The 23,451-nt window shown below is 31.7% G+C and overlaps 2 protein-coding genes across 3 annotated transcripts; both read right to left on the bottom strand.

Moving 5' to 3' along the window:
- Window positions 1-6,562: 6,562 nt before the first annotated feature.
- On the bottom strand, window positions 6,563-8,477 carry LOC105791292 (glucan endo-1,3-beta-glucosidase 11). 2 transcript variants are annotated; one of them, XM_012619305.2, is made up of 3 exons: window positions 8,232-8,477; window positions 7,041-8,149; window positions 6,563-6,951 (listed from the first exon to the last, which is right to left on the bottom strand). In XM_012619305.2, the coding sequence occupies exons 1-3, from the start codon at window positions 8,269-8,271 to the stop codon at window positions 6,880-6,882; spliced, it is 1,221 nt and encodes a 406-aa protein (XP_012474759.1). In that variant the 5' UTR covers window positions 8,272-8,477; the 3' UTR covers window positions 6,563-6,879. The 2 variants fall into 2 exon arrangements, with proteins under 2 accessions (XP_012474759.1, XP_012474760.1); XM_012619306.2 differs by having other exon boundaries at window positions 6,563-6,948; window positions 8,232-8,475.
- A 6,054-nt stretch (window positions 8,478-14,531) lies between these two features.
- On the bottom strand, window positions 14,532-18,231 carry LOC105791291 (granule-bound starch synthase 1, chloroplastic/amyloplastic). The gene is made up of 14 exons (XM_012619301.2): window positions 18,078-18,231; window positions 17,594-17,942; window positions 17,426-17,506; window positions 17,206-17,304; window positions 17,026-17,115; window positions 16,859-16,922; window positions 16,661-16,761; window positions 16,472-16,581; window positions 16,131-16,374; window positions 15,875-16,051; window positions 15,591-15,782; window positions 15,377-15,463; window positions 15,135-15,263; window positions 14,532-15,005 (listed from the first exon to the last, which is right to left on the bottom strand). The coding sequence occupies exons 2-14, from the start codon at window positions 17,930-17,932 to the stop codon at window positions 14,889-14,891; spliced, it is 1,830 nt and encodes a 609-aa protein (XP_012474755.1). The 5' UTR covers window positions 17,933-17,942; window positions 18,078-18,231; the 3' UTR covers window positions 14,532-14,888.
- Between the last annotated feature and the right edge of the window lie 5,220 nt (window positions 18,232-23,451).

Raw genomic sequence — 23,451 nt, 5'->3', positions numbered from 1 at the left:
TGTTTGCATATTGTGATCCACAACACATGGTATCCATGCATCAGTCCAAACAAATATTTGATCCTTCAAACCAACAAGCCAGCATATCCATTTCTCAATAATTCCTCTGGCTGACCAAATACTCCTCCAAGTATAAGATGGTAAGTTTCCCAGTTGTGCATTCATAAAATTTGACTGCAGGTAATACTTAGCTTTTACGGATTTTGCTAATAAAGAATTTGGATAACTCATAAAATGTCATCCTTATTTTGCTAAAAGTGCTATATTGAATTTTGATAAACACGAAAACCCATACCTCCATCTTCTTTTAATTCACCCAGTTTCCTCCATTCGCACTAATGAATTCCCCTCTTATTATGTTTTTTTTTCCACCAAAATCGCCCCATTAAATGTTCCAATTCAACACAATAATATTTTGGTAATAGAAAACACGCCATAGAATAAGTAGGGATTGCCTGTAAAACTGATTTAATAAATACTTCCTTACCACCATGCGAGAGATGCCTTGTGCTCCACCCATCGTTTTTACTTAGTACTCGGTTTTTCAAAATTTGAAAGATCTCTTTTTGTCCCTTCCTACCATATTAGGTGAGCCCAAATACTTTTTTTTGGTTTTGTGAAGTTCTTACCTCTAATATATCTGCAATTTGTTCCTTCCTTTGCTCTGAAACATTAGAGCTAAAATAACAAATTGATTTTTCAAAATTTATACACTGTCCCGAGCATATTTCATATTCTCTTAGAATTTTTTTTAAATTTTGAGCTCCTCTCTCTTTAGCGTTTCCGAATAGGATACAATCGTCTACAAATAAAAGATAAGTAACAATCGGCCTTCTTCGACACACTTTTGCTCCTTTGATTCTACCCTCTTGCTAAGCTAATCTCATTAGAGACAAGAGTCCTTCACTACAAATTAAAAACAAATAGGGGCTTAGGGGGTCACCTTGTCGCAAACCCTTAGTTGGTTTAAACCGACCCCCCATCTCTCCATTTATACATATTGAATAGTTTACTAAGCTACTGCGTCTTAAGATTAAATCCACAAAAGACTCTACAAAGCCTATCTTTAGCATAAATTTTTCTAGAAACGTCTATTTAACTCTATTATATGCTTTACTCATGTTTAGTTTTAATGCCAAGCCTCCGTGTTGTCCCATCCTTTGTTGTTTGAAAGTGTGCATCAATTCATATACAAGTAAGATATTATCAGTAATGAGTCTTCCTAGAACAAATACACTTTGGGCTTCGTCAATGCATATATGTAAAACTTTTTGGAGATGATTTGCTATCGTTTTTTAAATGATTTTATAAAGAACTGTGCATAGACTGATAGGATGAAAGTTTTTAAGGTTTGTTGGATGGGCCACCTTTGGAATAAGAACTATATTTGTCATATTAACACCTTCAAGAGAACCCTCTTTGTTCAAAATATCAAGGTAGAATTCCCCAACCCCCTTTCATGTATATACCAATAAGTTTGAAAAAATAATTCTAAAAATCCATCACTTCCAGCAACTTTTTTCGGCCCCATGGTTTTTAAAGCAAAGACAATTTCTTCCATTGTATATTTAGTAGTCAACCATTGATTCATGCTCATCATAATACAATTTCCAATATTAGAAAGGATATAGTCTAAATTGCCAATATCACCTAAAGAAAAAATATTTTCAAAGTACCTCTTTGCAACAACTGTCATTCCTTGTTTATCCATAATTGTTTGTCTTTGTTCGTTCTCCAATTCATCAATCCGATTTATCCTTCTCTTTTGGGATGCAAAATTGTGGAAAAATTTTGTATTCTTATCTCTCAACTTTAACCAATTCGCTCTTGCTCTTTGCTCCCAATATATTTTTTCCTTTTCAATTTCCAAGTTTAATTGTATATTTGTGTCAATTAGCTCTGCTAAATTTAATTACAAATTACTTTTAAACTCGTAAAGTACATTTAAAATTTTATTTTCTTCATGAAAGAAAATATAATTACAGATCAAATTTATAAAAAAAAAAAACAATATACTATTTTTAAATATAATTTTGATGTTGAGGGATTATATAGAAAAAATTGATAAACTTCAAGAACCATTATCCCAATTTATAAATTTGGAGCATGAGGCATTTTTGCCCGTTGTATGTCCACCAGAACATCATGTTGAAATGGAATACATCGAATTAAACTCATAATAACATTTTCAATGAAGTTCACTGTTCACCAATTGCCCTAGTTTACTCGCTAATCTAATTTCTAGTACAATTTTTAATGAGTAAGGTCATTCGTCCAAATTCGAAAGTCCATTCGAAGAGTGAAATGATTTGGCCAAAAAAATAGGCTCGAAAAATGGGTTTGGATAAAAATATAATCTGTTTTCTAAACGAGTCAGGTCTCGGGTAGGATTTTTTGACCCCACTCGAGTTAGCCTAAACTTTTTGTTATTGTTTTGCTACCATTTCGTTGCTGTTTTGTTGCCATTTTGTTGTTATTCTTTGGATATTATATAACTATTGTTTTATTGTTAATTTTACTACTGTTTTATCGGCATTTGCTTGCTAAGTTGCAACTCTCTTAGTGTCATTTAAGCACAAAGACTTTTTTAATGTATTTTTAATTTGTTAGGAAATATTTATTTTAATGTTTTTAGTGTATTTGATATATTATATTTTTAAAATTTATTTTTATATAGGAGAGCCAAGTCGGACTTGGGCAGAATTTTAAGCCTATTTTTCAAGCCAAATTGAACCTAAAATTTTGCATTGATCTGACCCAAACCCAACCGATCCAACCCATGATAGAATTATTGTCTAATAACAAAATTACAAACAACTTCAACAATCAAATCAACCTGACTAATTAATTAAATTAAACCATTAATACTAAATCTACTCCTAAATACTTAAATAATAAAGAAGTAGTTGATGAGATTTAAATTAATCTAATCTCATTAAACTAAAAATGTAGGATAAAGAAGATTAAGAATAATAATCATATATAATAAACAACTGCAAGCATATATGAAAATATGATTAACCTGATCCTATTTTTAATACATATCTTTTTTAATTGTATATAAAATTTAATTTTAAAATTTAAATATTATTAAGTAGGTCCCATTTGCAATAAGAAAACAAAATATATATGAAAACATTAGGTGAATTCTTTGAAATTCAAAACACTTTTTTTAGTTATTTTAAAGTAGATATCACTTTTGAAATTAAATTTTAATAATAAATTATATTAATCATATATATATACAATAAAGTAATTGTTATTTTTTCTATTATCCATGTTCATTTTATGGTTTATGTTCGGGTTTGTAATCGTCCTCCTAATAATATCGCTCCAAAGATCAAACATGCATCTTTTTTCAAAAGTTTAATCTTAGATAAAACAGAATTCCTTACACCTCTATTTCATTTTTAATAATTTACAATATCAAAATAATAAAATATATATTTTATATTATTATCTATTTATTTATATAATTAAATTTAAATAAAAGTATTTTAAAAATTATCTTATTAGAATTCGGGCCAAACGGACCAAGAATTTAAAAATTAATTTATACATATTTAATATATTTTAATTTTTATTTACATTTACCATAATTAAATCATTCAAATTTAACCATTTAATATACATTCACTTTTGATTCAATCAAGCAGACCAAGTGTTCAAAGAACATCTAAATTGAAATATAACTTATAAGCATTAACTAAATCATTAACGATCACTCTCATTTATCTCTACCATCCAAGTTGAATAACCTTAATTGTTAGTGAATATCTTAAGTAGCTTGGTAATTATTTAACTAATGAATAATATTTTCTTTCCTATTTTTATTCACGTTTTTTCTTTTTTCAGTTTATAGATATATTTTGTGAGTATTTTTGTTGTCTTCACAAGTTGTGATGGACAGATGACGGCGTCTGTCGTTCGTTAAAACTCCACCGGCCATCAGTAAATTTTCTTGGAAAGTGAGTGACTCTTCATCAGATGCTTAATATGTTTCTATTTTGAGAGTATTTCAGAATAATAAATTATTTCACGAGTCGATTTGGACTTGTGTTGTAAGTTTTATATGTTTTCTTGTTTGTTTTTCCATTGTTAATAAATTTTAAGTTTTAGAAGTTTTTGTCTGCTCTTGTAGCACGTTATTTAGTCTTGCTTATGTATGTAACCTTAGTTTTACAAGTGATTTTAGAAATGATTTTGCCGTCGTCCTCTCTAGTTTGGTGAATATTCGATTCTTTTCTCGATTTTGCTCGCAGCTTTGGATAATCCGGGGTTGATTTTCTTATCGTATTAAGTGCTTGCAATCACTCCAGATAAGTCGTGCTTGAGTTATGACAAAGCTAATTGTCAACGTGTCATGATGTTCTATTGATGCTAAGGCTAAAGCATTTATTGTGTTGATAGAGCTTGTCTTTCACCATCTACGATGAGTATTTATTATTTTTTTCATGAATTGTATAGTTTTATTAATTAAATGAATTAACGAATTTTCCATTTAAAAAAATATTATTCTATTTTAGTAACTATGTTAGTAACCTATGATTCCGAATCACTTAGATAGTTTAGTTTATTTGGAAATTCAAATAAATATAAAACATTAATAATGGAGGTTGAAATCAACAAAATAAATTTCTACTAAAATATAAAATTTGTATATAACAATGAGTAGGGTGAAATCCAATAAAAATAATTAAAAATAAAAGGAGCTTGAAGATAGAAATTAGAATTATGAAAGAAGTGATAAAATTTTAGTAAAAGCCAAAATTCATGTTTTGATTCATGAGTTTGATCATCTATGCAAACATAAATTTCAATATTCTTCAATAAATTAGCTATAGTTATTGACCTTATGCCTAGCAATCGATCTTCTTTCCTTCTTGATAATCAATAAGAAGGTTGTTGAAATTATTTCCATTATTAACAAATAACACTATAACCATGGACCTAAGATTGATAAGCGCTAAAAGTAACATGTTTTAATCTAATTTTTAATGCGTTTTTGGATGATTGTTCGATGTTAATGGTGAATTTTATGCTCCTAATCCTTTAAATTCATATTTTTATACTTAGGAGAGCATTTGGGAGCAAAATGAGCGAAAACTGGAAAATCGGAGCGAGTTACATGAGCCACACGGCCTGGATTATTCCACATGGCCTGGACATACAACTGTATGGTAGACCATGTCAATTTCGTGAATTGCACTCCGAACAACGAAAAAACGCTATTTTTTAGGTTTTTTGGGCATTCTAAGACGTATATATGTAAAAAAATATGAAGATAGGAGAAATTCATCATAGAATATTCAAGAAAACAACTCAAAAAATACCATTGAAGTCGATTCTGAAGCAGATTTCCGTCAAGAATGAAGACTCCTAGTTGATTTCTTAGGAGATTATCATGAGTTTCTTTATTTCTTTCGGTTATATTGTCTTTTGGATGTTTTTATTTGCAAGCATGAACTAATTTTCTAAATACCTAGGGGAGATGAACCTTATTATGGATTCTGTCGTTTGATTTTTATTTTACGCAATAAATACTTAGATCTTGTTCTCAATTATGTGTGCATAATTCTTGGTTTAATATTTCTAGACTATTGATCCATGTTTGATGTGCTTGAATCAAAGGAGGAATAAACCTTATTTAAGAGTAGATCTAGCATAATTGAATGGAGTTGCATGTAATCCTAGAAATAGGACGACATAAATCAAACGGATTAGAGTCAAATCTAATAGGGGAATCCATAGATCGAGTTAATGCAATAATAGGGGTTTTAATTAGAAAAAAATTTCAATTAATCAACCTAGAGTCAATTGCTCTTAGAGATATTAGCATAATTTAAGAAATTTTATGGATCAAGATACCAAGTGAAGAAATTGCGTAATTTAGATTGATAATGACAGATGAAATCTAGGTGAATTCTTTCATGGGTATTGTTTCGTTTCTTGGTTATTATTTGATTATTTTCCTGATTTGTTCTTTGTTGCGTTCGTAGTTAATTAATTTAATTAATTTTAGTTTTAATCAATCACTCAAATTTATCGGTTAAATAATAAAAAGACGGTAATTACTATTACTTTTAGTCTTTGTGAGAATGGTATCTTTGCTCACCGTAACTGTACTATTAATTGATAGGTGCACTTGGCTTAGTCGAATTTTTAGTTAATTTCGTGAACATCAAAGATTTATTTTATTAATATCATTAAAACCAAAGAGATCTAATTCTAGCCAGCAAAATAGTTTAAATTAAATCATGTATCCACGCAATATAAAATGCATTATCTACATTATCACCCATATATGATTCAATCAATGAATGAAGCATTTAGTTATAACAATTATATATTTTATTTGACATTAAGAAATGGTAAGATTTATATATACATAGATGTTGACCTACAATACAATTAACTCTCTCAATTCAATTCCTTTGATTAATCTGGTTAAGAGTAACTTATTTGAATTTAATTCTACATTATCCAAAAAACAGTGACATAAATCAGGTGGTTGGTTTGAATTCCAATAGCAAAATTATTAAAATCACCTAAAAAGGTACTATTATATGAGATGCTTTCCCTGCAAAATATTTATTAAAATTAAGAACATAGTTTGACATAACAAAATAAAATAAATACCAACAGGAGAAGATCACCTTAAAATTTACACGATAGAATTTAGAAGAAAAATAAATGCCTGCGCCTCTTTTGATAATCATCTACATGCACTTTGATTTTGTGGAGTCGAAAATAAAGTTGATGATTCCTTAGAATCAGAATTTTACATTTTCCCTAACCATGAAGCTGCCTCTTATTCTCTCTCTTCTCTTTTTCCCCTTCCTTTAAATCTGATGCAAAGAAAGAGCTTTGGATTCGTCTCTAAACCAAGGTTTTAATAATCAACAATGGCACCATCCGCACCACATGCCCCAATAATTGATATCTTTGCTGCTATCAATCCAAAATTTTTGAATCACGTAAATGTCACCATTTCAAAGTTTGCCATGCAAATAGAATTCAATGAATGGCATATAACTTACCCTTGCGGAAGAAATGGACATATAACCTGTGGAAGAACTCATCGGATAATACGGGTTCGTTACGGCATTCCCGAAACGTCCACCACCGACGGTCGTATTTCTCCCGACGACATTGTTAGGAGTGATCCCAAGAGGATACGCGGGTGTTCCGTCTGGCTTAAACAACCCGTAATTCCTCTCTGAAGTGGGACCTGGTTTCATATTCTCATTAAACAAAGCAAAAATGTAAATGTTAAGATCCGAATTCGGCCTCATTGGAGTCCCTGTTTTTCCCGACATCAATTTAATCAAATTCCCATTGTATTTTTCAGCATTTTCGGGCGTCGCTCCTGCCTCGTCTTCATCTCCCTTTGAAGGCCACCCAGTTTCCGATATGTGAACCAGGAGTTTCTTGTAACCCAAGGAAGCTAAAGCAGAGTAAACGGCGTCGATTTGAGCATACAACATGTTATCGTAATGTAAATGGGTTTGTGGATCGGTAACTCCTTGGTTTGGCTGAAAAAGAACAAAATCCAATGGAACTTGCTCGGGGTTTCCCTTGTATGCAAAGTAGGGATAGGCATTAATCAAAAAAGGAGAGCCAGTTTTTTGATGGAAATTCAACGTTTCGCACAAAGGATCCATCAAATCTTCACGGAACGCCCCAGCTGAAGGCGGATAAGAGGTTTGAAGAATGGCTAGGGAATGTGTTGTAGTGACGGTCACCTGTTTATCCAGTCCGAAGTTAAGCAGCGCAGCATGAACGCTTTGCATTGCCGGGAGAAGGCAGTCGGAGAGAGAAGTGTCGTTTAAAGTGAGAACCTCGTTGCCGACAAAGATGGAGGTGATTTTGGTGGCTGGTAAATGGGGTTGAATGTTTTCTTTCACCCATGCTTGGGCATTGGTTGGATCTCGCATCTTGTCCAAGTACTCGTTGCCTAAACCAACCATGAATTCAACGTCGGTGTTTGCAAACGCCTTAAGGACTCTGGGATCTGCATCGTAAAGTTTAATTTTGGTTGCTCCGATTGATTTCACCAGTGGCACCACGTCTTCTGGGGATGGAAGGTTGTTTGCTATTTGTCCATAATTTATCCCAATCGAATTAACCATAATTGGAAACAAACAAGCTGCAATAACCCAGAAAAAAAATCATTCAGCACAGTTCAAACCAAGTAGATGGAAGTGGAGAATAAGTGAGTTATAAGTTACATAAAATTGAAACATAGCAGAAGAATTCAGGCAAGTCCATGAGAAGAGAGAGAGAGAGCAGTAGCAGGTAAAGCGAGTGAGCAAGCAAGCGTGTAGAGGGAGGCAAAAGATGATTGGCTCAATTATCAGTATGTCTTTAAGCCAAAAGATGCGAATTGTGACGGAAATTCATTGGCCAAAAGTATTGAACAAGGCAACCAAATAAGAAATAGAGAGACAACTGTAATGAGCAAATGAGTTTAGCTTGGCAAAAAGAATATTAACGAATTATAATGTTTATTTAGAGAAGATGAATTGTTTTTTCTTTCAATTAATTATTCCATTAAGCATTTAATTGAGTTCAGTGCGGTTTGCACTTTTGCACTTTGCAATGGTAATGCGTTGAGAGAGTGATATAATATATGTGATGAGAAGAAGATAAAGAGACAGCACTAGATACATGGGCAGGGCATCCATGCAAAGCAAAGTGATTGGAGGTCGCTTTCGGTGTCCCCACTTCCCCTCATTGGCTTTGATGGGGATTGGTTCCTCTCAATTCATCACCCACTATTTGCATTTGTAAACATCACTCTTTTGCCGAGGATCTCCCCCACTACAAATTTAAGCCATAAAAATGCATCATCTGCTCCAGCCAATTATTTGAGCAAGCATGGACACCTTCGTAATAAAACCCCGATCTTCTATGTTGACACCATTTTTTTGATAAAACGAAGTCGACTTGGGTTTTGAAAAACGAAAAAGAAAACGGGAGTCGCCACCAATCTTTTTTGATGAGGTGTGATCGGATCACCTCGTAAAGTGGTTGTTTTTAATAAATAATTTAATTTTATTAAAACAACGGTTTTGGTCTACGAAATTTAGAAAAATGGGTTCGGGAGTCGGTTACGTACGAGGAACGATTAGCACCCTCGTAATGCCCAAAATTGGTACCTAGTTGATTAATTAATGTCTTAGTGTTGAAAATTGAAAAATTTAAAGAGATTTAAAATACAATCCTTTGTTTTAAAACTTATATGAAACGAGATACTCGTTAAGATCCTCTCATTTCGGAAAGAGAAAAGGTCACACCCAATGAGTTAGGGCACGATATTTCGCCTCTCCGAAAATGAGCTTATCTAAGAGCTCGCATAATATTTAAAAGGATATTCAATTATTTAAGTCGTATAAAAATTGCAACCCAATACGTTAGGGTACAATTTCTCAAAATACTAAACATTGAATATTGTCTTTATTTATAGAAAAATCTTCATCTCTAGAAAATAACATGTCACATCCAATGCGTTAGGACACAACGTATTGAATTCCCGATAATGAGCTTTTCATTTTATTTTTGATTAAAGAGCATTCTCGATTATTAGATTCAACGAAGAAAATTGAAACCCAATACGTTAGGGCCCAATCTTCTCGAATCTAAACACGAAATTTTGCTTATTCAAAAATTAAAACTTATGCGTCGAGACAAATTAATCTAACTCGAAATAGTGGAAATGAAACATGAGGTTAATATGCGTACAAAGCACAATATTGAATATGATAGTAAAAAAGGTTACAAGCAACAACAATAAAAATGAATGGATAAAGAGGACAAATTAATAACATGTAGAACAACAAACATATGAGCAAATTAGATTGAAATATTCTTTTAAAAATAATAGTGAAAACGTGAATTGTTAGGATCGTCCCGATTAAGCAACAAACAAGTAAAAATAGCAGAAGAAATTGAGAAGATGAACACACAAATTTAACGTGGAAAAACCCCTCCAAAGAGGATAAAAAACCACGAGTAAAGATAATTTTACTATAATGGCAAAAGAACGAAGAGTACAAAAGATGGAGATAAAAACTGAACCCAAAAAACCCCAAAAAACAAAGAACTCCCAAAACGTAAACACAAAATTCTCTGAATGTGTTATGAGTTCTAATTTAATGAGAATGTATTCTAAGATTGTAAAAGAGCCTATTTATAAGCTAAATTAGTAAGTCAAATAAACTATACTAATAAATGTTAAATATATTATACTAATAAATACTAAATCTTCTAGAAAGAAAATATATATTTGTTTAACTTGACTTGCAAACAATCTCTTAGAATTTGGGTCACACAACTCTAACAATCTCCACATTGACACGAATTCTTTCAACACCATCTTTACCAAAACCCGTCACGGGCCTATCTTGAACTATGCAGGGAATTAACTGAGTCGAATCTATGCTTAGAAGCTGGAAGACTTCTAGCCTTCGACTTATGCACAGCCAAATCAATACTAACCCGGGTCTGATTTTCATGAATACAATGCGAACCTCTCTTCAACGAAACGGTCATACCTTTTTCCCTCCTATGACCAAGTTGCCTCCGCTCCAAACGAGTTGACTTTGACTCCGTAACGAACGAGGGACGTCCGATTTCACTGGTCACTGTAGAACCTTCCAGAATATAAAGACTGCCAGTTCTTTTACCTTTTAACAAAACGAGAGCTCCACGAGATACTTTAATGTCGCTCAACTCGATGTTGATTCTACATCCTTTCAAGTCTAAAATACTCAAGGACATGAGATTCTTTCGTAAATCAGGTACATACCTGACATCTGAGAGTGTCCTAATCGTCCCATCGTGTATCCTAATTTTAACAGTACCAATACCGATTATCTTACTAGATGAATCGTTTCCCATGTGCACAACTCCACCTTCAACTAAACTGTATGTGGAGAACTATTCTCTATTGGGACACATGTGGAAAGAATATCCTGAATCTAGGATCCATTCAGACGTAAGCTTGGAGTTATCGCTCGTTGACACTAACAAGAAATCATCACCACCTTCATCGACCAAATTAGCACCAACTACATCTTCCTCGTTACTCTCAGCAGCTCTTTTATTTCGCAGTTTATAACAATCTGTTTTGACATAACCTAACTTTTTACAATAGCGACACCTTTTGTCTCGTTTCTTTGATGCTACCAAAACGGAAGCTTGCCTATCTACTTTGCTATTCAAACCAAACTCATTGTCGAGTTTGTCTCTACTCAACAAATGACCCTTCACATCTTCGAACGAGAGTTTGTCTCTACCATAAATCAAGGTCTCCCTGAAAGACTTGTATGAAGAGGGTAAAGAGCACAATAATAACATAGCTTGATCTTCATTGTCAATATGAACCTCAACGTTCTTTAAATCATTTAAAAGAGTAATGAATTGACTGATGTGATCTCTAAGAAGCTCACCTTCGTTCATGCGAAACGTAAATAGACGTTGTTTCAACACTAAATGGTTAGCCAGAAACTTAATTGCATAAAGAGTTTCTAACCTTTTCCATAAGGCGAATGAGGTCTTCTCCATCAATACCTCCTGCAATACTATATTCGCGAGGCACAATTGGATTTTAGATAAGGCCTTTTCATCAAGCTCTTCCCATTCTGTTTGGTTTAGATTTTCAGGCTTTTTCCCTGTAACAACCTTTTTCAAGACGTTTTGAACTAGAATTGCCATCATCCGAACTTGCCACAGATTGAAATTTATCTCACCATCGAACTTCTCAATTTCAAACCTTGTTGCTGCCATTTCTGAACGGGCTAATCTACGAAAATTTAACTAGCTCTGATACCACTTGTTAAGATCGTCCCGATTAAGTAATAAACAAGTAAAAATAGCAAAAGAAATTGAGAAGATGAACACACAAACGTGGAAAACCCTCTCCAAAGAAGATAAAAAACCACGGGGCAAAGATAATTTTACTATAATGGCAAAAGAACGAATAGTACAAAAGATGGAGATAAAAACTAAACCCCGAAAGCCCCAAAAAATAAAAAACTCCCAAAACGTAAACACAAAATTCTCTGAATGTGTTATGAGTTCTAATCTAATGGGTATGTATTCTAATATTGTAAAAGAGCCTATTTATAGGCTAAATTAGTAAGTCAAATAAACTATACTAATAAATGTTAAATATATTATAATAATAAATACTAAATCTTCTAGAAAGAAAATATATATTTGTTTAACTTGACTTGCAAGCAATCTCTTAAAATTTGAATTACACAACTCTAACATGAATAAATAATTAAAATGAACATGATCAAAATAATATAAAAGTATAAATGTGTACATATATATGTATGTGGAAATTATAAAATATAAAAACAAGACAACAAAGATATATGTAAATATGTATATATATATGTATATATGTATGTCTATAAATTGTAAAATATATAAATGATGTATGTATATATAAAAATAAAATATATATAAAAAGGGTACATTTCAAAATATGAAGAATATAAAATAGGTATATATATATTTATGAAAAGAAGATGTGTATGTAGATATATATAGTCGTGTGTATAAATTATAAAACATATAAAATATAAAAATATTTATATGCATGTATATAAATAGGTTATACAAATATATACGTATAGGTGTATATATATGTGTTATAAAAGACATGTATAATACATACATAAATTATAAAATATAAAAAGCATAAGAATATATGTGTATAAATCAAAGATGTGCATATTTTAAAGTTGTGAAATATAACGAATATGTATATAAATTATGATATATGTACATGTGTATTATAAAATGTATATAAGTATACGTATATTTTAAGATTATAAAATGCATATAAAAAGAATATATGTATGTATATATGTATTATAAGAACGAATGCATGTATTTAGGATTATAAAATATGAAAATATATGTGCATATGTATTATAAAATGTATATATATATATATATTAAAATTATAAAGCACAAAATGTATGTATGCATATGGAATATAAAGTGTGTATGCGTGTATTACTAACAGTATGCATGTATATATTTATACAATAAAGTTTTGAATCAATGGTATGCGCAAATACATGGTTATAAAAATAATCATACTCTAGTAATAATATTATATAATAATAAGAACAATAGTAAGAATAATTAATTTAGTAATAAAATAACAAATAGAGGGCTAGATTGAAGCTAAACGAAATTTCAAGGTATACATTTGAAATAATAAAAATATGGGATAAAGCGCTGATTCGTAATGCGCTAGAAGCATCAGGGGGCGAACAAGCAAATATGCCAGGCCTCTCCGTGCGCAGCGCTTCGCGGGGGACGACGCATGGTCTAAGGACCAAATCGAAATAGAAGCAAGATTCGTGGCCCAAATGAAAAAAAAAACCAAAAAGGACCGGATCGCGCTATGTTGCAAAACCGGAGGGACCGCCTGCGAAAATAGCCCCTCAAATCAGAAAATACGCGGATCCTACGGTCGGACGGGCCGGGTCACGGGTCAAATGCCAAACGGCGCCGTTTTGGAACCTAAAGTCTCTGAATGAAACGACGCCGTTTCAATACTAGTATAAATAGTAAAGTTTTTTAAAAAAATCCTCATTTCCCTTCCCTCTTCCAGAAAAAAAAAAAGAAAAAAGATTTCATTCTCTCTCAGGCTCTCTACCTCCATCCTGGATCCCGGCCGATGACCACCGTGGCCGCCGTGGCCGGAAAATTCAAAAAAGGTATTTTTTGCTACATATGCGTATATACATATATATTTTTGAACAAAACAAAAGTAAAAATAAAAAATGAACAAAAAAGTTTTGGAAACTAAAACTTTTATCTTTGTTTCTATTTCATTATCTCCTTTTTTGTTTTTGATTTTTTTGTCCCCCCTATTACAGCCTATTCGGCTTTTGCCGAAAGAAAGGAAGAAAAAACGTAAAGAAAATCCCCCCCTTACAATCGGTTCAAAATATGGCTTTATAGCCGAAAATTTCAATGTTTGCTGTCTTCTTTCCCCTTTTTTTTGTGCTGCTGTTGCGTGTTCCTTTTCACTTTGCAGGGACTGATGGTGGCGTAGCAGTTAGCAGGTGGAGCAGAGGGCAGGTGGCTAAGGTGATGGTGGCAGAGGCATGGGAGCGGCGGCTGAGGGCAGTAGGCTAGGGTTTCAGTTTTCTGAAACCCTAGTTTGACCGGTGATTGGGTCCGTTGGGCTTATTGGGCCGATTGTATTGGGCCATTTGGGTTAGTTTTGGGGTTTGTAAAGGGGCTATTTGGGTAGGTTTAGTTTGGGTTTAATTAATTTGGGTTTTGGGTCTCTGCATGTTGGGCCCGGGCATAAATTGGGCTGTACACCATGTTATAAAAATATTTGCTGTTCAACACATTTTAAGAGAATGGGATTCTTCATATTCATAGCCTTAGACTATTTTCCCATCTCAATTCTCCATCCTTTTGAGACCCAAAACATCCATCATTTTACCTAATTACAATATAAAAAAAGATGGAATATAGGACATATATAAAGCTCAAATATGATGCAAGCATTCATTCACGTAAGAAGACACCTTAAGTAGAAGTTGAACATTTTATCTTATTTCACATTGCTCACTACTCATAAAACTATGCAGAGAAACTGATTCTCCTTTAAGTTCTTGACAACATTACTAACACCCATTAGCTGCTATAACTATGGATATATATCATACTATCTCCTGACTTTTCACCCTCAAAAATAGCACTACTGACTTCACGTATGGCAGGTCAGTTTGTTTTCCGCCGGTCAAGCCAATGGCTATCGAGAGTAGACAGGTACTTGGACTTGGTTGTCTAAGAAAACAGGTTACTAAGCTTTATCCATAGTTGCCTTCTGATTATGCTCAGGGTGTGGCAACATTTTCCTTGGCAAGAGGAGCAACCTCCTCTCCTTCAATGCCAGGTTCACTGCCAGCCACCCCGAGGCTCAACAACATCTTCTCCCACAACCTTGATGGTCCCTGCACAAATCAATAAATTTCCATTTAAACCTCAAAGAACTAGAGATGCGTATTCGTTTCTCCCTAGAACTCTAAATTAGCTACATTATCCACCATATGCAAGACAAGCTTCCTACACGAGCTACTAACCTTCCATGAAAAATCTTGTGCCATACAATTCTGGATCATTTCTTTCAGTGCTTGAGTCCCATATGTTGCAAGAGCTCTCTTGACAGTTTTTACCACCTTAATCACATCACTTGGATCCACTTCATCACACTGCAAACACATCCCATTGAGATGAGTGATCTTCCCATAAAAGGTGGATGAGATAAATATAAATATATCATTCACGGAGCTTCACACAAAGACAAATAATTTTTACTACTTACTTCAACGTTGAAAGCTCCCATTTGGAACCCTGTGAATCCTTCCTTGACTGTGTCAACAAGTCCACCAGTAGAGGCAACTATCGGAACCTATAGCACAAAACCAATAGCATATCGAGGTTAATTTGATCCGGTACAATGAGACTAAGATTAACAACATAGTGCTTATGAAATCAAATCAGTTGGTTGCCGAAAAGAGATGGTCAGAAGCATTTACTGTTCCATATCGCATAGCATGCAGCTGAATGAGACCGCATGGTTCGAATCTACTAGGGACCAAAATGTAATCAGCACCAGCAATAATCATATGGGCCAATGAGACATTGAATTTGGCTACTGCTCTAACGTTGTCAGGGTATTGGATCTCCAGCTGCTCAATCTGCTTCTCCATGGCCTTTTTGCCTGTGCCCTGAAAGGAAAATAGATCCCTTTATTAATACTATACTCGTTGAAGCAACGGTAACAATCACAGAAGGGGGAATTCTAAAATTTGACACTAACAAGGACTACAATCTGGCAATTTTCAGCAACTAATTTCGGAATAGCTTCTGCCAAAATATCTGAACCCTTCTGCTCTTCTAGCCTACCAATGAATCCGATCAAAGGAACATCTCCGTCGCAAGGCAATCCCACCTCAGCTTGAAGAGCTTCCTTTAACAATGGCTTTGCCTTCATTACCTGCATTGACAGTTACTAAAAAACGCGTCTCCTACTACCACAACCAACCGGGAAACTGGATGCTATAGAAAGCACTTACAGTTGTTGCATCATATTTGACACTGATGTATTTGTCAGAGGCAGGATTCCATTCTTGAACATCCATGCCATTCACGATGCCGGTGATGCCAGTTTTACGAATGATGTTATCAAGTTCTACACCTTTGTCTTCACCAGATACAAGCTCCTGGGCATAGTATGGGCTTACAGTCAAGACTCTATGTGATTCCAATATTCCAGCCTTCATCCAATTAATTTTCCTTCCCTTGACGGGCTTGTTATACCTGACGATAAAAACCTTTTAAATCCTTGACCAAAGAAAACAATTCATCAATACTGTAACAAAAATAGTAACAGCAGCAGCACTTTTGGTTTCATTACCCATCAATGAAATCGAATGAACTCTTGAACCGTTCAGGCAAATTGAGACGTTTGAAATCTGCAAAGGCAAATCTTCCCTGATAGGCTATGTTGTGGATGCAAAATACAACCTGACATATTTATCACGCACAATGTAAGATCCAATCTTCTGCTTGCTTAACTTAGCGTTTCAGAGGCCATCAACCATACCTTTGCATTCATGTAGATACCCCTTGACTGGTACATGCTTTTTAAATAGCATGGAAGAAGAGCACTGTGCCAATCATTTGCAATAAAGACAACATCTTCCCCTGCAGAAGATGGTGGTGAAGCACATTAGCCTAAACCATTTCATGGAAGAAGAGAGTTAAACTTTCAAGGTTAGAACTAAAGAGGAGGACTTCATACCATATGGTCCTGAGAAATTTTTACTGCTATTTAAATTTAGAACCCTAGGTGCCTCCAAAGCAGCCTACAAACAAACAAAATAAAAATGGCATTAAATTAGGTTGACTTATATTTGAAAGAGACAATATCATGGTTAGACTCAGGGACATGGCAAAATTTTTTTTTACCTGGCATAACAAGCTGAACCGCAGTTGATTGTCTTCGTAGTCCAAACCTGCTCTGGGGCCATAGATTTTGGATGCTGTTTTGCCCCATACCTGAATCATCAGAACAGCGACCATAAGAAAATTGATTGAACGAGAATCATTTACCAGGAACATTAAACCAAGGCAACAATCATTTCAAACCTTCTCAAGGAACATGGGGTGATCGACAAAGACACGATCAACTCCACGTTTGTAGCAGTGGAAGAACCGAACAGTTACAACTTTGTCTCCGACTTTTAGCTGCATATTAGGATCTCAAGTTTAAGAAATTAATCCAAACATAGATCCTTTTAGTGGAATATGAAGTACTAAAAAAGTAAAATATGATATCTCTTGAATCGAGCAGGATTGGAAACCTTACATCAACTAACACACTTGTATCCCATGCATCCTTGTACTGATCATAGCGAGGACACACTGTCATAACACGGTGTCCTTTGGCCTATTGAACGATAAATAAGCAATAGCGGCTAGTTATCTCACTTAAATACCAAAACCAAAGCCAAAATCTCTACTTATATGTACTTACAGCCATTGCGGGAGGAAGTCCACCGAGGACATCACCGAGTCCACCAGTTTTGCTCCAGGGGCCACACTCAGCTGACACAAACACTATATTCATCCCTATTCCGCAAATAATTTTTCCCAAAGGCCTGTGATCTGCCTGTTTCATAGCTTTCGTAACGACAGCCTTTGCGTTGGTGGTCCTTATCTGCAACCTATCGACCTTGTTCAAAGACCGCAAACCATTGTGAGTCATGGCTTGATTCCTGGCACCAACCTGTGCAAGATTGGCCTTTGTGTCTGCTCCATGGCTGCTGAAATGTGAACTTGTCGAAACAAAGTGTGAGGTTGTCAGGGTTGCCATTGATCGAAAGCTGATACCAAAAAGAAAACCAAACCAAATTAACTAAAGACAAAAACCCAACATTTTATATAGCTTCAAGAGAACGTAGGGTGATGAAAAGGAAACAGGAACCTATGTAACTCAAAATCAGCTAAGTTAGCAGTACCTCAAGAACTCGAGATGGTTCACTCACTGAGTGCAGCTGGGTTAGGAGTGATGGAAGTTGTTGAAGTGGCGTGGTCACTGAAGTTCACCTAGGATCTGCCAATTTGAACTGATTACAACGTTGAACTACAATAAAACGTGGCTTTATGAGAGAGGAGGAGTCTCATCTCAATGTCTAAGTGCTTCCCACGTGGAAGGTGGGGGCCCTTAGAATGGTATGAGTATGCAGAAAATTTGCGGTCACTAGTCACGCTTCAGTCTTAGGTGGGTTCATAACTGGTGGGCTCCAACAAATGTCTGTTTCATCGTGAAAAAAACTTGAAAGTTGGTGGAATGCTTTTCCCGATATCTTATAATTTTAGTACTATGAATTGAAGTTAATTGACGGTGTGGAATTAGCCATGGCTGTATTTTTGCCTCCTTTTTTTACTCTTGTTTTTAGTGCAAAAATTGGTAGCAGACAAACTTTTAGGTAGCGTAAGCGTTGGATTAAAATTAAGTTGAGAATAGTTTATTGAGTTGATGAATTTTATTTTGTTGTTTTAATTTAATTTAATTTTTTTGAATTAAGTTGGGTGAAATGGAATTTAATTCGAGTCGAGTTGAATCGAATTGAATTGAGTAAGATTGTTTGAGTTAGATTAAAAAATTAAACATGTCGATTAACATCTTCTTACTATATAATTAATTCTATTTTAGAGCATATAAATTTGAAACCATATATAGTTGAATTTTTTTTAATTTCAAAGCAAAATAAGAGAAAAAAGAATAATTTAGTATGATAAACTTAAATCCTTAATTTACTTATTTAAATCCTAAAATTATTGTTTTAGAATCCTTTTAACTTTTTTATATATTCTTTAGAAATTTTTATTTTTATAAAATTTTAAAATATATAAATTTTAGAGATTTTATAAATATTTGGATCTTTAAAATTATTTTGAATTTAAAAAATCAATTTGCTTATTTTCAAATTTTAACAATGGTTGAATTAATCGATTTAATTAACATAAAATTTAAATTCTTTTTGATTTTTTGAATCAAATCAATTTTGCTCATCATACTCTTAAGTTCAGTAATTTTTTTATAAAGTATATGTATTTCATATTATATTTATATTATTTTTCAACATTATATTTATTTTATAGAACAATATTATTTTTAAGTTTTTGATATAATGATAAATTATGTTTTCATCATTTATAACTATTATCACAATAGAAATTTATCAGCTTTTCCGGTCATGTGTATATTCCTTGGCATCCAGCATCGCATGTGCTGTGGAAGATATTTCTGCCAAATTTATACAGTATTCGTATGGTCATTTCCCTACATATCAATAATATTGATTCCATCAGTTCGTTAAATTTAATTAAATAAATTATTAAAATTATAACATATTTAAAAGAAAAAATTAAATCAATATTCAATTCGTAACTCAATTAATCTAATTCTTTTTTTTTTTGAATTCATACTCAACTAATTTTCTGATCCACTTTTGAAAACCATGTTAGGAAGTTGTATTTTTTTTAATAATTTAATTATAAATTTTGATCACATCTATTCTTTTGACATAATGCCTAGAATTACTCATAGCCTCTTTCCAACCTATAACTAGGAGGACAATGCGCTTCATCACACTCGAACCCACTTCCTCCTGCATTGACAACAATGTCAATTCTGATCGAGTTAAAACTCAATCAGCGATGGAAGCCGCATCCTTTTAAACCTTGCTAAAGATAAAATTCACATTTAATATAAATATATGGTTATTAACTTAAAAGGTTCTTGTTGAAAATTAATTTTAATGAAATGATTTTATAATCATATATATTACAATATTTTTAAGTTTTAATGTGTTCACATTATAAAATTTTGACTTAGAATAAGGAAAGAAAGTAAGCATTTTTGAAGTGAAAATTTGTAACATAAACTATTCCGCTTATATATATATAAATATAAAATTTAACGGTGTTTTGTAAGTTATATTTTCATAATAAATTCTTTCAATTTGCTTATATTAAATAATTTAATTTACAATTTTACATAATAAATTATGATAAATTTTAAAACAATTAAAAAACTCTTTTAAGTTTATCATTATTTTTACAAATTAAATAAACTATTAAAATTAAAATAGATATTGAAAAATATAAATAATGGTATGGTCACAATATTTAAATTTAATTAACAATCTACACCCACTAATTAATAATTAAATTTATATTAGAAATTATATATAAAAATAGAAATTTCATACAATCTACCATTATAATATTTATACTTTAAAGTAATTTCAAAATATTGTTTATTTAAATTTAATCTAAAATCATATCGTGCTTTTAAGATTAAATTTATATATTATTATGTTTTAATTTTATAACTATATTATTAATAAAATTTTACAAAATTTAAGAAATAATTAAATGTAATTTTATTAATACATACAAACAACACATAGATGGCAAAGTAAAGAAAACTACTCTATATTTATATTTATACTAAAAAAAGCCTAAATAGAACCTTTGACGAACGTCTATCAATTTTTTTAATTTTAACATAATGATGTATTTGACACTCTAACTTTATAAAAAATCAATTTAGCCATTCATTTAAACTTTCTTCTATTTTAGCTATTAAACTTGTATTATTTGTCAAATCACCTAAAATAGATGAAAAAGTTAACATTGTTGATGTGACATACATGTGAATTGCTACGTGGATGCCATGTCAACAATTAATTAGTTTTTAAATTTTAAAAAAATTCAAAATAATATATAAAAATTATTTTAAAAATTATAAAATGTATTTTTAAATTTTAAAAATAATTAGTTAATTGCAAACGTGGTGTATACTGCGTCAACAAAGTTAACAAACATTAACTTCTAGCTATTTTGGGTGATTTGACAAGCAATGCAAGTTTATGAGCTAAAAGAGACGAAAAATTAAATGGAGGGCTAAAATATATTTTTTAAGTTAAATGGCCAAAAAAGATATTATGCCTTATTTTTTAATACCTTCTTTTTTGTTTCAAATGGACATGATATTGTTTTTTTAGGCTTAATATAACATTTTGTACATGAACTTGACATTTTTTCCTAATTTAGTACCTAAATTTTTTTGGCCCAATTTGGTACCTGAACTTGACACTTTTTCCTAATTTGATACCTAAATTTTTTTGGCCCAATTTAGTACCTGAACTTGGCATTTTTTCCTAATTTGGTACCTAAGCTTTTTATTAGGTTCAATTTGGTACATAAATTTATTAAATGTTATACAAATTAAGAAAAACATTAATAGTGTTAAAAAATTTTCTTATGCTACAAAAATATTGTCAGTATTAGAGGAATTCATGTTAAAAAATAGGTATTGAGCTATGCTTAATGAATTAATATTAAATAAGTAAAAAACCCAAATTAAAAGAAATTCATTATTTTCAATTAATAAAATAATTAAAAACTAAATAAAACTAAAAGTAATTTAACATATAAAATACAAAAATATCATATCAACTGTCATATATCGCCATACATTGATTATTTTTGCTACCTTATAAAAATAATATTTTTAGTATATTGGGTAAATTGTAAAACGTTTGACAAGTACCAAATTGAACAAAAAATTAAGTAAATTGAACAAAAAGATTAAGTACCAAATTAGGAAAAATGTCAAGTTTGGGTACCAAATTGGATCAAATCTATTTTTAATTTTATAAATAGATGGATTTCTAAAATTATTTAGAATTTTTTAATTTTTTTGTTGAGAGAGACTAATTTGTTAATTTTCAAAATTGGGAAAAGACCAAATGTGTAATTTTACTAATATGTTATTTGAGTTATTCGAATTTTAAAGTTTAATTCAACTCGAACTCGAAAGTCGAATTACATATTTCATTTGACTCAAATAACTCGAATAAATCGATTCGATTAATTTGAAATTCAAAATTTTTTCTGATTTTTTCGAATCAAATCGAGTTTTGCTTACCCATATTATTGACTGAGGTAAATTTTTTTATAAAGTATATGTATTTCATATTATATTTATATTATTTTCAATATTATTTATTTATTTTATAGAAAAATATTATATTTAAGTTTTTGATATGATGATTATAACAATATCACATCAGAAAATTGTGAGCTTTTCCAGTCATGTGAATATTCATTGGCATCCAGCATTGCATGTGCTGTGGAAGATATTTCTGCCAAATTTATCCGTATTCAAATGGTCATTTCCCAATTCCCATTCATATCAATAATATTTTCATAATGAGAGCTGTGAGTATTATTATTTTGATCAGTTTTTTTAAATTTAATTAAAAAAATTATTAAAAATTAAAAAATAAATTTAATCATTCATTCATATTGATTTGCGAGTTAATCGATCTAACTCTTTATTTTGAATTGATACTCAACTAGTTTTCAATCCTTCGACGAATAGTCTGATTCAATTTTGAAAACCATGATAATAGGGAGTTGCATCCTTTTAAACCTTACTAAAGATAAAATTCACAGTTAATATAAATATTTTGTTATTAACTTAAAAGATTATTGTCAATAATTTTTTTGGATGAAATTGTTAAACTATCTTTATTTGATAAATTGTTTTGATATAACAAACAAAAATGTTTTTGAATAAAGTTTGTTTTTGAACAAAGAAATTATAAAGTTCAAAGCATAAAATCATTTCAAGACTTCCAAAATTTTAGAAAATGTTTTGAACACTTAGAAAATTTTGGACAAAGTTCAAAATGGTTTTAAACTCTTTAACTCGATTGAAACATTTTAAATCGATTGAAAAATTGCTCCTACAAGAAGTATCGATAATTTTAAAATATATTGGTACCTATTGTATTTTATCAATACCATCTTTTATAAAGATACCATTTTTGAATCGATACCTTTTACCAGGTATAGATAAATGATCTTTGGTATCGTTGTAAACTAACTTTAAAGGTCACTAAATCAAACATTAAATGCTAATAGTATCGATACTCACAGAAAAAGTATCGATACTTTTTGTTGCAGGCGAATTTAATGATCTGATATTTTTATATCCAACGGCTCTATTTAATTCCTCAACAACCACAATGGCTGGAAATGAATTAGAGGGTATAAATACCAACTTCCAAAAGTCCTACAACAACAAGAGAGAATATTCAAGCTTAAAGATCAATTAAACAACCTTTGTGATAAAATTTTCTATATTTTTCTTACAAACACTTGTGAGCGTCATTGTTATTCTATCTGCTCAAGTGTTCTTCTTTGTAATTTAGCTTAATTTACAAACATTCTGATATTGTAAGGGTTTGTTCTTCGTTTGTTTATTTGCATTTCTTTGAGAGAGTTTGTGTCTTAAGGTTTGGGTAGAAATCT

The sequence above is a fragment of the Gossypium raimondii genome, chromosome 8, assembly GCF_025698545.1.
Source record: "Gossypium raimondii isolate GPD5lz chromosome 8, ASM2569854v1, whole genome shotgun sequence".
Classification (NCBI taxonomy): Eukaryota; Viridiplantae; Streptophyta; class Magnoliopsida; order Malvales; family Malvaceae; genus Gossypium; species Gossypium raimondii.
Note: the sequence above shows the minus strand (reverse complement) of the source record. Positions and strands in the feature narration are given on the sequence as shown.

Excerpts from the sequence above, each read along its gene's own strand:
- LOC105791292 (XM_012619305.2), bottom strand. The coding sequence starts at position 8,271 with ATGGACTTGCCTGAATTCTTCTGCTATGTTTCAATTTTAT. Across the intron at positions 8,150-8,231 it reads CTGCTATGTTTCAATTTTAT|CTTGTTTGTTTCCAATTATG; the intron begins GTAACTTATAAC and ends GGGTTATTGCAG. Across the intron at positions 6,952-7,040 it reads TGTCCATTTCTTCCGCAAGG|CAGCAAAGATATCAATTATT; the intron begins GTAAGTTATATG and ends TTGGATTGATAG.
- LOC105791291 (XM_012619301.2), bottom strand. The coding sequence starts at position 17,932 with ATGGCAACCCTGACAACCTCACACTTTGTTTCGACAAGTTCACATTTC. Across the intron at positions 16,582-16,660 it reads GTATCTACATGAATGCAAAG|GTTGTATTTTGCATCCACAA; the intron begins GTATGGTTGATG and ends TAAATATGTCAG. Across the intron at positions 16,375-16,471 it reads TCATTCGATTTCATTGATGG|GTATAACAAGCCCGTCAAGG; the intron begins GTAATGAAACCA and ends TTTTATCGTCAG.